Source organism: Xiphias gladius, unplaced genomic scaffold (genome assembly GCF_016859285.1).
Source record: "Xiphias gladius isolate SHS-SW01 ecotype Sanya breed wild unplaced genomic scaffold, ASM1685928v1 HiC_scaffold_1476, whole genome shotgun sequence".
NCBI classification, from domain to species: Eukaryota; Metazoa; Chordata; class Actinopteri; order Istiophoriformes; family Xiphiidae; genus Xiphias; species Xiphias gladius.
Genome location: NW_024401806.1, coordinates 118778 through 134444, shown reverse-complemented (window position 1 = coordinate 134444; position 15667 = coordinate 118778). Strand labels below are relative to the sequence as shown.

Below are 15667 nucleotides of genomic sequence, written 5' to 3'. Positions count from 1 at the left end.
ATTGCTGCTACGGCACTGCTACCGCCAGCCCTATCTTTCTACATTGAGTTTGCCTTTCATAATGGCCATCGATAATAATCATCATCCATTGTTAATGAGCAGTCTGAAAAGTGAAGAGCTGGGACCAGAAAGCAGCCCCAGGATTGTTGTTTACCCTCATTCAGAGCATGAGATAGATTGACAGAAAGAGAGAAAAAAGGAGAGGGTGCATCGGAAAACTACTTCACCCCCCTTCAACTAACATTACATTGGGTTTCTGCTTTGACTATATAGTACACATGTAGCCTCCACTCTCTCCTTTAATAACATGCAAGTGCTAAAATGGTTAGAAAAAAAATATTTATATCTTTTTTAACCTGTACCTACTGGTGGTAACAGTAAAAATGCGGTTTAAGACTAAAGGTCAGAAGAATTCTGGGGACAGCAAAAAAAAAATTACTGTGTTTAAATAAAGAAGTCAGGCAATAATTGGCCTTTTTCCATCATTCTGTGAGCAACCATGATCTAATTTTATGCTACACACCGCATGAATCTGTGAACAACAAAGGCAAAGAGAAAGGAGTCAGTTACCTCGCTGCAAAGTTGGAGGTGTGCATCCTGTCGCCTGCAGCTCTTCATCTAACAACTCACTGTGGCTGTTCCTCCTTGTTCCAATACTCCCTGCAATATTTCAAACTGATATGCTGTCCTTCCTTTCCTGTGACTACTTCATAATAAAAGTCAATTCATGTTAAATGATTTTAATGTGAAGCTGCAGTAGTAGGAAATGTTCAGTTTGCATTAGCAGTAACTTCATAGAAATTTTTTACCAGGAATGTTGCCACAGACACCTAGTTTACAATACTGCAAATATATAAATACCACAGTACTTTCATCAGTGGATCAAAGGCTCAATCACAATCCTTTAACCTCGTATGGCGATAGATAGTGACTTAACAGATATTTATTCAAATGAAAATCTTCGAGATTGGCACTTTAAAGTCTTTTTAATACATGCTGAACACTGAGTTCTTTTTCAGTCCACAGTATTCCTATGTTTCCATTGGAGGGTATAAGTGTTAAAGTATTGTCTGACAAGTTGAGGAAATCAGATAAAATGAGAGGCTGTATCAGTCTCAGACTCTTTTATCCCCCAGTGTGGTTTGGAGTAGTGTGTAACAACTATTTCAGCTGGAAGAGCACGTCAGAGGAATAAAAACAAGAGAGCACTGTCACTGATGAAGATGGAGGAGGCTCCAGTGTTTTCAGTAAGTGCTGGCTGCTGGCCACAAAGACAATAACCAATTCTTTCCACACTGCTATTTTGCGTCTTCCTTTTTCTTTGTCTTTTTCCTATAGTGCTTGTTACCTCAACCTGCAATCAGTTTTATTTCCTAATATACAGTATACAGTACAGACATTTTATGTATGCCAGAACAAACATCAGATAACTGTTCAAAACCATCATAGCTTAGTCTGTCTTTTTTATGAGGCTTTGTTCACTTGGATCTTGATAAATACAGTGGTTTCAGAAAGTACTCAGACTCTTTCACTTTTTTTGAGCATCAAGCTACACTCAATAATCCACAATGACAAAGTGAAAATGTTTTTTTTAATTTATGCAAATTTATTAAAAATCTAAAACTGAAATGTCTCATGTTCTCGTGTTCAGAGCTTTAATTCAGTACATTGTAGAAGCCCTTTGGTTTGCAATTACAGTTTCAAGCCTCTTTGGAAAGTCTCTACAAGCTACTTCTACGTAGTGCTTGGAGTTATTTGCAAAGGGTTCAGTTTTTGTCTCATCATACCAGAGAATCTTTTTCCTCATGCTCTCAGAGTCCTTTAAAAGCTCCAAGAGGGCTGTCATGTGCCTTTTACTCAAAGTGGCTTCTGTCTAGCCACTCCATCATAAAGGCCTGATTGATGGAATGCTGCTGAGATGGTCGCCCTTCCTCTAGGTTCTGCCATCTTTGCAGAGGACTTCTGAAGCTCTGTTAACAGTGACCGCTGGGTTCTTGGTAAGCTCCTTGACTAAGGCCATTTTTGCGTGTTTACTCAGTTTGGCTAGATGGCTAACTTTAGAAATGGGCTTTCTAGACAATTCCAATCAATTCAATTTATTTGTGTTTGTGTTCATCATTTTTGAGAATTTTATCTTTATAACTTGTACCACCTCTGCAGCATAAATGAGTCAACATCCCTCAACAAAGTAAATTACATTAGTTGGAACACCCAGCCCTGGGATACCAGATGAAGATCAGTGGCATAAAAAACTGTTCATGTGTGTCTTATAATTTGAAAACATTTTGGGAGCCACTAAATGTCTGACAGCTGATATTTTTCTTATTTCTAGGTCCCAGGGTGATGGCAGAGCTTGTCTCCGCGGTCACAAGGTTACAGTCTGACTGATAATACAGGTAAAATCTGAGATTTAAGCAAGACTTTTGCTGAACAGGCTACTGTGGCCAGAAGTGGCATTTACTGGATAACAACACATTGAATTTTATTTTGTTTTTTTTTTCCAGCATTCTTAGCTTTAAAGGCCCTATCACTGGGTGACATGACTGAGCTAGAAGGCAGTGTAAAAGTAACACAAGTAGATGCAGTGATGTGGACATGTTGGTTACACAGCAATATCTGTCTTATGTTTGCTATGTGACCTGATTAAGGCATTTGTTGAACCACCTGCATAGATGGTGTTACAGACTTTGCTATTTTACCACAAACTATTTCACCAGCTGAACAGTAAAGGTGCATCTTAGCAAGAAAAGTAACTAGAGGAAACTCTGCAGGTGAAAAGTTGAACCAGTACATTGGAGTAATTAATTCATTTTAACAATGTTAATAAGGAGAAGACAATTGTAACTTCCTGTACATATGAAAGTCTTTGGTAAGCGAACACATGGGCACACGCAGAAATCTGGTGTTGCCACAGGTATTTTTGTTTTTTGGGGTGAGGGATTTAATTTTGGAGAGAATTTTGGAAAAATAGCAGGATCTCAATTGCTGGTATTTAATCCTGATTAGTGCATATTGCTATGTAGTTTGCTATTTAAATTTCTTCTATCTGTTTATAGGATATGCTAAACATACAAATACACAAATTCAGGCTCTGTACATTTTCACTAAATTGATTTCACTTGGTATGTGTGTGTATTTGTGATTGTGTTTGTACTTAAGGAGATAGATTAATTCAGCATTATTTTAACAAAGCCAACAAGCTGTTTAACATTGTTGTGAGATTCTTGGAACGCTTCTACTCTAATAGTCCTTTCATTGTTCAACACTACACAAGCTAGATATGGCAATTCACCATTCTGTAAACTCTAACACGCTGATTCAAAGAACTGTCAATAAATCACACATCATTGGTAATACCTCAGGCACAGCTGATTTCCATATTTGGAAGCTTTCCGAAGTGAAAATGTGAACCGGGAAAGAAAAAGGATAAAAGTACGGTAAACAAACATCTGGGTAGCTTCCTAAAGTGTTTAGAAAATGACTGAAAGGCCACCACCAACACTAACACCTATTTACAAATTCAGGATTTGGATTTTCTTTGCAGCTCATATAAGGCTGCCATCATCTGTTCGTTAGATTAATGTAAGAACAGCAACGTAAGGGTTAGGGCTGTCACTTTTAAAAAAAAATTTGAACATTCAATTCACTCAAACTTTGTTTGAACTTCATTTTTGGAAAAAGTGACAGCCCTAGTAAGGGTAAAACAAAATTTCAAACTGCACTAATTCATTTTTTTTTTCAAAAGCTATAACACAACACAGAGCCCTTGTATTTGCTTCCTTTAATCTCATTGTTTAATTTCATGTAATATCTCAGAATCCAGTGGACCCTAACCCAAAAAGCCTCTCATTACACTGTGTGTGACTTTCTCACAGTGATGAGGTCTTACATTTGCAGGAGGCCTTACCTAATAAGTATAACCTCATCATCAACATCATATTATACTTTGTTCTTTAATACAAGGCTGAGGTCAATTGAACAGATCACTACAACATTGGTTTAAAACATGTTTTTTTTCCTTTGTATATATTGTAATTCTATTTTGTTTCATAGTACTGCTTCGAAACTAACTACTATAATTTGATCAGGGAGCACAAGACTATTTATTTAACAACTACTATGTTTTTAGAAGTAGAGAGGATTTAGAAATGTGAGCTATATTCTCAGACACTGCTTTATTTTGCTTTATTGAATATATATCAGATTTTGACATTCAAATTATAGCAAAGCATAAATGGGAGAGACTTTTGGAAATTGTTATTCATATAAGGAAACAGGAGGAAATTTGTTCAGGGACACATAAAACTGTTTCCTACATAAGTAAAGAATACGCTTGGGAGATACAGATTCAGTATTTTATTATACCAAATAAATTTCAGTGTGTCTCTTCTGTTCCATCCTGCTGTTGGAAGAGATGTGGAGAGAATCATGCTGATTTCACTCTCACAGTCTGCTCTTTAACTCTTCTTTATAGTGGACTTGAATCAGCAAGGAAGCTTACTTTATTATGGAACCAAAACAGGTCTGGAATTTATTTTACTATGTATAACATCAACTGAGACAGTGGACAAAAAGGACAATATTTATTTAGATTAAAAAACACAGGCCTTTTAAGGGAATATTTCACTGTTTTAGGTCATGTTCTTAGTCACTTCCTTCAAAGAGTGTGATGAGAGTTTGCGTGTTAGATATTGTGTGCACAGAGCTGGAGTCGGGACATGGTTAGCCTAACTTAGCATAAAGACTAGAAGGTGGGGTGCTAGCCTGGCTAGCCTGGCTCTGTCCAAAGATTAAAATTACACCTCTAAAACTGACTAATTAACATATTGTATCTCATTTGAGAAAACTTGTTAGGGCCTTTGCTGTTGGCATCTATGTATTGTGTTGGATTTTAATCCTTGTGTTCCAGACTCCTCCTGTGCAGCTGTGCAGCGCCACCAAAAAGAGTGGTCCACTCTGCTGTAGGAGCCCCCTTAAGTGGTTGGATCATCATCTCCAAATCACCTCCAATTAGGCCACTTCTACCCCTCTCATCATCAACCTGGTCCATCAACAGAAAGCCTGCTAGTCTGTTCACCTGATGTGATAAACAAGATTTTAACTACCATAGAAAGGGTAAGGGGCTACGCCTAAAGCTTGTTGTGGAGCACCTTAAGCCGAATGAAAGTAAAAAAGCATTTAGACAATATATAAGAATGAATGTAAAAACAATCGTAAGAGTTCTATTAGCTAACCAAAAACAAAAGAGAGGTGGCTTGATGTCATGCTCTAAAATGAAAAAGTAAGCTGGCAGCAAGCATGACCTACCTTTCCACAATCTATTTTTGGAAGAACGTTTGTGTGATTGGTGTGTAACAGAGGCACATAGCCAAGCTAGTCAAACAGTTGACTGGATATTTCTCTTTACCGTCATCTTGGGATGGTAGTTACAACCATCGACTCAGATAAGTGAGTTAAGATATAATTAATGTAACCTATTTTACAATTAAAGAAACTGATAACCTAGTTAACTTACATTAATGTACTAAATTAAGTTACGTGAACCTGCAAGCTAGTTAGTTGACATTACATAAAGATAGCTCGACTGAACTACAGTTAGTATCTAACGGGGCTTGGTAGCTATGTTAGGCTGTGTTCACACAATGTTTTCTGATGAAAACCGCTGGTCAAAGCAGTTTTTTTGTTGTTTTTTTTTGTTTTTTAAGTGACTGAAATAAACACAAACACCAACCAAAAACTCTGGCCACCTTCATTTGCATCAAAACCTATTTTGGCCACATATTGACAGTTCCCATGAACAACTACAAAATGCAAATTCAAAACTTAAACTCCAGACCTGGAGTACTTTTGAGCCACTTAAAATGATGGAATGGTAAATGGACTGCACTTATATAGTGCTTTCCTATTCTTATCGACCACTCAAAGCACTTTACACTACTGCCAAATTCACCCATTCACACACACATTCAAACAGTGTTTTTTCGTAATCACACAGTGCTTTTTACACACACACACACACACACACACACACACACACACACACACACACACACACACACACACACACAAATGATGATACACCAGGGGCAATTCAGGGTTCAGTGTCTTGCCCAAGGACACTTCGACATGCGGACTGGAGGAGCCTGGGATCGAACCACCGACCTTCCGGTTACCACAATGCGCTCCTCCTCCTGATTCACAGCCACCCAAGGAACTATGTATAAAAGTGGCTGTCATTCCTAAATTATTGATGCAATATTTTTGTATACTGCTATACCGATATTGTGTTGATTTGATTAATATATTATTGATATAATATATCACAATGCAGTGTTTCTTGTATATACATTTTATAGTGGTGCGCCAACAGAGTACTGATATCTAGCCCTGAAGATAAAACCATTAGAATTACTCTGAAGTATAGAAAATTGACCTTCTTCATTAGAAATGTTCACCCAGTGGACTGTGCCCCTGCCACTTGTGTATTTGTGGGTAAGACTGGCAAGTGTACTCACAGTCGGATGAGAAAGGGGTGGTTGACCTCTGTCAGCACCTCCTTCTCATTGTGGACATGCTGCTCCTGCTTCAGTCGGATCACGTCGGGGATCTTCATCTGCTTCAGGGCATAGAAGGCCTGGCTCTTCTTGTCCTTGACTAGGAAGACTCGGCCAAAAGTCCCTGTGCCTGAGAAAGGGGAGGAGGGAGGAGATTCCTGTAACTACTGTGACAGGAATCCGTAATACACTGAGCAACTAGACCATGACAAATAACATGCATAATGTAACATTTTGCATGTATTAATTATACTTGGTTGCTGTGATGTACTACACTGCTGTTCAAACTTCTCATTTACAATGGCATGAAAAAGTTTGGGTACCCCTGGTCAAAATTTCTGTTACTGTCTTAAGCGAATAAAAGTTGAACTGATTTACAAAACGCATCAAGTTAAAGATGACAAATTTCTTTAATATCTTTAAGCAAGATAACTTTTTTATTTCCTTTTTTTAGAGTTTCAAAATAACAAATTAGGAAAAGGGCCCAAACAAAAGTTTGGGTGAGTGCTTAGTAACACCCACTTTGGCAAGTATTTCAGTTCTTGTTCAGTTCGTGCAAAAGGCTTCTAGTGAGATTCTTGGGCCATCTTGCTTGCTGAGGTCTGTCCACAGATTTTCTATGATGTTTAGGTCGAGGGACTGTGAGGGCCATGGCAAAACCTTCAGATTGCGCCTCTTGAGGTAGTCCATTTTGTACCAGAATGATGGGAAGAAAAAATTTTGGAGAAGGAGAGGAACAGCTTAGTGTTAAGGCATGGGCATGTATGGCTGCCAATGGTACTGGGTCACTGTTTTTTGTTTGATAATGTGACTGCTGATAGAAGTAGCTGATGAATTCTGAAGTTTATAGGGCTATACTATCTGCTCAGATTCAGGTAAATGCTGCAAAACTGATTGGACAGTGCCTCACAGTACAGATGGATAATGACCCAAAACATACTGCAAAAGCAACTCAAGAGCTTCTCAAAGAGGCAAAGAAATGGAACATTCTTCAATGGCCAAGTCACTCACCTGACCTCAACCCAGGCTTTTTACTTAGTGAAGACAAAACTGAAGGCAGAAAGACCCACAACCAAGTATCAACTGAGGGTGGCTGCAGTAAAGGCCTGGCAAAGCATCTCCTGGGAGGAAACTCAGCATTTGGTTATGTCAATGGGTTCCAGACTTCAAGCAGTCATTGACTGCAACAAATTTTCATCCAAGATTTAAAATGAAACCTTATATTTAGAATTATATTGGTTTTTCGAATCCTTTTTGAGCCTCTGAAAATGAGAGACTATGTATAAAAATGGCTGTAATTCCTAAATGGTTAATGCGATATTTTTGTTGAACACCTTGAATTAAAGCCGGAAGTCTACACTTCAATTACATCTTGATGGCTATGTTTCAAATCCATTGTAATGGTGTACAGAGGCAACATTACATAAACTGTGTCACTGTCCAAATATTTATGTACCTAACTGTACCTTTGCTCATTGTGGCCAAAAAGTTCTATTTTAACTTAATCAGTTCACGGGACTTGCTTAGATGTTCCTTTGCAAATGTCTGATGCTGGATTTCATGATGAATACACAGGAAAGGTTTTCTTTTGACAACTCTGCCATAAAACTCATATTTGTGCAGGTGTCGCTGCAAACTAGAACAGTGCCCCGCCACTGCAGAGTCTGCTAAATCTGAAGGCCCTTTGCAACGGGGGTTTTCGTTTGCCTTTCTAGCATTCCTACGAGCAGTTCTCTCTGAAGTTTTTCCTTGTCTTCCAGACCTTAACTTGACCTCCACAGTTCCTATTAACTGCCATTTCTTATTTACATTATGAACTGAGGAAACGGCTACCTGAAAATGCTTTGCTATCTTTTTATAGTCTTCTCCTGCTATTTTAATTTTCAGAGTACTAGGCAGCTGTTTAGAGGAGCCCATGGCTGCTGATTTTTGGGACAAGGTTTGGGGAGTCAGAGTATTTATAAAGCTTTGAAATTTGCATCACATGGCCTTTCCTAACGATGATTGTGAACAAGCTATAGTCCTAACAAGCTAATTAAGGCCTGATACCTTGGTAAGAGTTATCAAGGTATCAGAGAGAGTTCAAATGCAAGAAATTTAAGAGAGCTCAAATCTCTTGGAGTGCCCAAACTTTTGTATGGTACTCCTTTCCTTTTTTCATTCCAAACTTGTATAAAACAAAAATAATACACAAGCCTTGCTTAAAATGTTGAAAAGAATTTTTCATCTTTAACTTCAAGCCTTTTGGAGATAGGTTTATCTTCTACACACTTAACTATTCACAGTAACAGAAAGTTTGACCAGGCGTGCCCACATTTTTCCATGCCACTGAATCATTAATGCATGCACACTAAAAATATTCAGTGCTGACAAGCACAAAAGTAAAGATGCTTGGATTAATCAAGGTCATCAGTATCAGCCAATATTCAATGCAAAGGACTTTATCAAATGTTTTAAAATTAATTCATCAGAAAAACTGATACTATAATTGATACATAAAAGATATAGAAATATGTATTATTTTTATTATGTTTTTCTGCTGATTAGATTTTCAATGCATCTAGTAATCAATTTATCCAAGAAATGATGGAAAAATGTGAAAAATGCCCATCACAATTTCCAACATGAATTCTTCAAATCTCTAAACAACAGTCCAAACAGTCCAATATCATTATTATAATGATATAATAATGATAAACAAATAAACAGAAAGATTAAAACAGTAAGTAATTACATCTTAAAGGTTGAAACTAAGGTACTGTTGGCAGTTCGCTCTGAAAATTCACCGATGTCACCTTAGGGTTGAGAAATTGTGATCAGCATTTTGTCACTATTTTTTTGACATGTTAATAAGTAAACAAACAAGTAAATTAGTGTCTTAATCAATTAATTAAAAATATTAAGCAGACTAATCAATACTTAACATAATTGTTACTTACAGTGCCGCTACTGCATGAACTGAACTTTGGTACTAACCAAAATGTGCCCATTGAATGGACTATTGAAAGCTATGACACCAAAAGCTGGCAGGACACACTTTTAAAGACCTTCCTCTCTCGTTACTCTTTGTTTTTGGTTTTGACCAAAATTTTAGATTATTTTCACATTTCTTATTCAAGGAACATGGTGTATTTTGTTAAATGAAAAAGACAAAAATGGGTTTCTTTTCTTGAAAAACATGTTTATATGTCTCAAAGTGAAAAATTTGAAGGTAAAATGGACAAGGCTGCCAAATGTAAAAGAATGTAGCTGGGCCAAACAGACATTTATAGTGTAGAGTAGTGGTTTCTGACTCTTTATTTTTTGCTTATGACACCCTAAAACAAAGCACAGTCTAATTGTGATCCCAAATTACAGGTTATGGTCTTAGTGTGGAGAAGTCCCTATCCCTCTATAGAGATTAATTTTTCCACACTGAACTGATGGAAGTTGAGAGTATAAATTAATTCACCAAACAAAAGAAAATAAGAGGAATTTCCAAGAAAAAAAAAATCAACATTAGGATGATTTGGAGAGAAATCTAACAGCCTCTTTTCATTTGAAGCAACAGCAGAGGTAAATACACACAGAAACACATGCAAAATGCTGATATATGAAGGGTCCTGTGCAGTTATTTTATTATGTTAAGACGGCAGAGCTTGTGGTTTGTAGGAGGTGAGACAAAGAACAACAACCTGATTTTGTGCAGTGGGACAGACTAATTGTATCCAGTTCCTGTGATGAAGTTGAGCACAGAGCAAACTTCAGACTGAGTCATGGTATGTCTACCCTGTAGGTGGCTTCTCCTCACAGATGTGAACTCACTGTACAGCTTTGATTTCTACCTGGCACACATCCATGAGTAAATCTCCTCATTTGTATGTAATGTAATTTAATAATGTTGTGTAATTTAATATCACCATAAAAATTGGTCTGAATTCCATCACGATTAGCAGTCCTACATTCAAAATATTACATAAATTCAAGTACAATAGTAAATGTACTTAAAATATGAAACGTATTCATTATGTCTAACAGCCTCTTTCATTGTGTTATATAGTAGATAAGGTAGCACTGTCAAAATTGGACATATGATTATTCCTTCTAAAAAAAAAAACAAACAAAACACATATACACATATCAAATATCTATTTTTCTGCAATATGTTCATAACAGGGCAAACCAATACAACGAGAGACATAACCACTTAGGTACATGGAATGCAATGGCCTGGAATTGTAGCCTAACTGTAGCCTAACTGTAGCCTAACTGTAGCCTAACTGTAGCCTAACTGTAGCTTACATAGCTTGCATACAACTTTATCTCTAATTCCACAATTTTGCCGTCTGCTGACCAAAATCCAAAGTAATTCCAAATGAGCCTTTTAGATTGCTGGGAATGCACATCACTCTCTCTGCGGCTGAGTTTGGTTGTGAACTCTCTGCCGTCATTCCCACATTGTTGATATCGCTAATATAAAGTAAATATTATAACTTGTGCATTCATGAGTGAGTAGATTTTGTGTTGTAGTTGGTTGAGGTGGAGCTGATGTTAACTGTTTAATTATTGTACAGATTAATCTTCAAAAACGTCAGCCTTATGAACCTAAAAACCATATTTTGCAGTAAGATTTTTTTCAACCTATTTTTAATTGAACCCCCTTTTTTTAAAAAGTGCTCTAAAAATGAGTGTCTGTATTCTGAAACAAGAAAGAATAACACAGGTTAGGTTACATCAGTAAAATTATGAGAAAGTTGAACCTGGCTTTAGAAAATTCCTTAAACAAGTTGATTGACCTTTAAAGAAGGCTGAATATTACTATTGCACTGACAGATTTTTGCTCATCTTTTAAAAAACAAAATAAAATTAAATGATTCAGTTTCAGACTAGAGGGAGATTTTTTCACTGAACAATGCATAATGCTAGAAAATGATCGTATGTTTTGTATTGAAAAAATAATGAAGACTAGTAACGGGCCGACAGATAAATACAGTAGATGAAACACGACTAGGTCAAAACTTAGTAAATGGCTGGACTGCCCTTGATCAGTTTGCTTCTCTCTTACTCTCTGTGCTCAAATGTACAGTCATTTAATACAGCCAAATTCTCAATAAAGCTGTTCTCATTTACATGTTTTGGTTTTTCTGTTGTCAGACAACTGAACAAGTATGAAACACTGACTGAACATGGCCCATTAAGAGTACCTGTTAACAAATAATCACTTCCAAGACATTTCCAAGTAGCTAAGTTACTTTCCACTTCTGGACATGCATCACATGCCACCAACTACAATACCTTGAGAAGTGAAACTGTCACATCACTTTGTAGAATGTAACAGGAAAAGTACAGATTGTGTTGTTTAGTGAGTTTGGCTCAGGCTTTTTCTGATCTTTTAAAGCCAGGTGGAAAGAAATAGAGGGTCAGAGTTTTGTATGGCCATTGAACATAAAGAAATGTAAATTTAAAATGTTCAATACTGGCATCAGCCCCAAGAATCCAGTATCAGTCAGGCTGTGATGAAATGGTGACAGGCAGTTATTACTGACCCTAACCGTGCATGTAAGCAGTAAACTGTCTGCCTCCAGGAGAACACATGAAACTTTAGTTCCAATAAAATCTCTCTCTCTGTCTTTTAAGAATAGATGTGAAGTCGGTTACATGCCCTTAGCGTACATGTCAGAGATATTCCATAAAACTGTGCGTGAAGACAGGCACACTAGACAGGCATTGCAGTAGTCGAGGCCAGAGATAGCCATTGCCTGTACCAGGACTTGGGTGGGGTACAAAGTCAGGTAAGGCCTTATTTTTCTTATCCTGTATAGTACAAAGCAGCACAACAGGAAGACAGATGCAACATGGTCAGAGAAGAATAGCTGGTCATCAAACATGACATCCAGGTTTCTCGCGACATTGTTTGGTGTGAGAGATGAAGAGAGGATTTTGATGCTGATATTGTGATGGAGAGACTGATTGGCCAGGATGAGAAACAGTTCAATCTTAGAGAGATTTAATTGAAGGTGGCGTTCCTTCATCAACGTTTATGTCTAAGAGACAGGCTGAGATCCATGCTGAGACCACTGGGTCATCTGGCAGGAATGATAGGTATAGTTTGGTGTCATTTGCATAGCAGTGATATGAGAAGCCATGCAAGCAGATAATGGGATCCAAGGACGTGGTGTATATTGCAAAGAGGAGGGGCCCCAGCGCTGATGCTTGGGGAACCCTTGTGGGGAGGGGATGGGATAAGGATGTACATCCTTGGCATGACACATTGAATGAACGTCCAGAGAGATAGGATTCAAAGCAAGAAAGCACTTTGCCTGAAACCCCCAAATCGGAGAGTACAGATAGCAGGATGCGGTGGTCGAAGACTGCTGACAAAGCAAGGTAAGGATCAAGGACTGAACTGCAGCTCTAGCTGCCTTTAGAGCTTCTGTCAAAGACAACAGAGCTGTGTCGGTGGAGTGGCCACTCTTAAAGCCCGACTGATTTGGGTGTTCTGTGAGAGGAATTCTGAGACCTGTTTGAAAATTGTTCTTTCCATAGCCTTAGATAAGAATGGAAGTAACGAAACTGGTTGATAACTTTCAACTTGAGTGGGATCAAGTGAAGGCTTTTTTGGGCAGAGGTGTTACCCAAGCCTCTATGAATGTGGATGGAAAGGTTCACGAATCCAGTGAGAATCATTTCTCACATGTGTGATAGCTGGCACAGTGGTGTGAGATATGGCTTGGAGGACGATGTGGGAATGGGGTCTGGTGCACATTTTGTAGGATGGTTAACAGTCAGGAGCTTTGATATCTCGCTCTCAGTTAGAGAGGTGAATGAGAGAAGTAATTTGCCATTGACCTGGGGAGACAGAGAAGGACACGTAGTAGGACTTCTACAAGTTAAGTTTTTTGGTGCCTTGCATTCAGCTAGAAGGCTGAGTGAGGGAAATGGAGAGCCATTGACCAGAGGAGGCAGAGAAGGGCATGAGAGCAGAGAGGGACTGCTACAAGTTTGGCTTGCTGGTGCGTTGCCCTTGGTGAAAGGGAAGACCATGGAGAGTGATGTACCTTTAACCGGGGGAGGCTGGTTGTTTCTGACTGGTTCAATGAATTGGCGACTGATCGTCGGCACCTTTTCGGTAAAGAAGAAGGCAAAGATATCAGTTGAGAGGTTTTTGTCTGGTGGAGGACTGAGTAATATTTTGAAGGTGGAAACTAATTTCTGAGTCTGGTACTGCTGATCTTATCAACCTGTTTTAGATCAAATGAGTTCAGTGCAAACCTCCTGCTCACTGTGATCACTGCTCTCTATCACAGGGACTAAAAGATAATGAACCTGTTCACTGTACACTGTACAACGTTAACAGAGTTACTGTGGGAAATATAATTAAAGCACAATATGGCCTGATCATGTACAATGCATCCATCTAGTATTGCTGTGGTGATAAAGTAGCAAGAAAAAGTAAGTGAGCCTTATCTGCATCTCTGTATACATTTGCCTTAAAATATGGTCAGATCTTCATGTAAGTTACAATATTGAACAAATGCAATCTATTTGAACTAATACACAAATAACTGTATTGTTATTGTCCATATCGAATACATCATTCAAACATTTGCAGAGTAGGCTGGTAAAAGTATGTGAACCCCTCTTCTGATAACATCTACAAAAGCTACCTGGAATCAGGAGTTAGCAAACCTGGAACCCAATCAATAAAACCAGATTGGAGGGGTTAGGTTAGACCTACTCTTACTTAAAAGAAACACTCAAACATTTTGTGTTTGCTATCAAGCATCTGCTGATGTGAACCATGCTTCACAAAAAAGAGATCAGAAGAATTACTATCAAGAATTTTTGATTTGCATAAAGCTGGAAAGGGTTACAGAGTCATCTCAAAAAGTTTACAGGTCAACAGCTAAACAAACTGTCTATTAATGGAGACAATTTGGTAAGGTGGCTACTCTTCCTAGAAGTGGGCACCCAGCTAAGGCCAAAGGCTCAACCAGAATGCTAAATGAGGTAAAAAAAAAGAAGCCCAGAGTAACAGCTTAAATATTAAAGGAATCATTGGAGCTGGTTAACATCTCTGTTCATAAGTCTACAATATGCAAATCACAGACCAGTCAAGGTGTCCATGGCAGGAAACCACAAAGGAAGCTGCTGCTCTCCAAAAATACCTTATTTCACACTTGAATTTGGTAGAGTGGTCCAAAATTCCTCCTGAACATTGTGCAGGTCTGATCCCTAGCTACCAGAAGCGCTTGTTTGAGGCTATTAAATGCAGGGGTTTACTTACTTTTTCCATCAGCGCTATGAATGTTTAATCGGTGTGTTCAATAAAGATACAAAACATTATAATTGTCTGTGTATTATTAGTTTAAGCAAATTGCGTTTGTCTATAATTGTGACTTGGATGAAGATCAGATCAGATTTTATGACCAATTAATGCAAAAACCAGGTCATTCCAAAGGGTTCACATACTATTTCGGCAACTATATCAAGACGTGAAATCTGACGCTGAACTACAGTACATTCACCCACACTGTAGGTGTCTACAGTACAGCAGAGCTGCTATTAACCTTTATCCTTTTCACCTGATGCCTACATTACCCAGAATGCAATGTGACCACTGACAGCTGAGTCAGAGATTTGAGTGTGTTATTTTAGTAGGAGCTAATGTAGCCTGAAGCCTATAGCCTGCAGTCTGCAGCAGAGATGAGAAGTGGGCTACTGAGGTATGTGAAATACTTTATACTTTTTACTTTATAACTGCAAAGCCCCAAATTTTTGTACTTTTCAAACTTATTCATTCAGTGACATCACTTGAGGACATTTGTCATACTTCACACAGGTCCCTCTGGAGACACTAAAGGCTTTATACCCTTTTCTTGTAATAGAAGCTACCAGGTATCTAACTCCACTGCCTCTCTGTAACATTTCACCTTGTGAAAGGGTTGCTGAACAACCCTTTCATTGCACAAGCCCTGCATTGTATGAGTGTTTGAACACATACATGATGGGGGGAGAAAAACAAGATAAGGTATTCTCTTTACACTCTCAGTGATGTTATAAATCAAAGGGCCTGTTCTTCGGTATTTCCTGAGCCAAGGTTGTTGTCGGAAACCGAGCAGGGACAAAGGCAA

The 15667-nt window shown here is 38.2% G+C and overlaps 1 protein-coding gene across 1 annotated transcript in view; it reads right to left on the bottom strand.

Annotated features, from left to right (window-relative positions):
• prkx (protein kinase X-linked) overlaps positions 1–15667 on the bottom strand; it is a 46767-nt gene that overhangs the window by 23384 nt on the left and 7716 nt on the right. The window contains exon 2 of the mRNA XM_040123128.1: positions 6516–6684. Coding sequence (XP_039979062.1) covers positions 6516–6684 — 169 coding nt within the window. The remainder of the gene's footprint in view (positions 1–6515; positions 6685–15667) is intronic.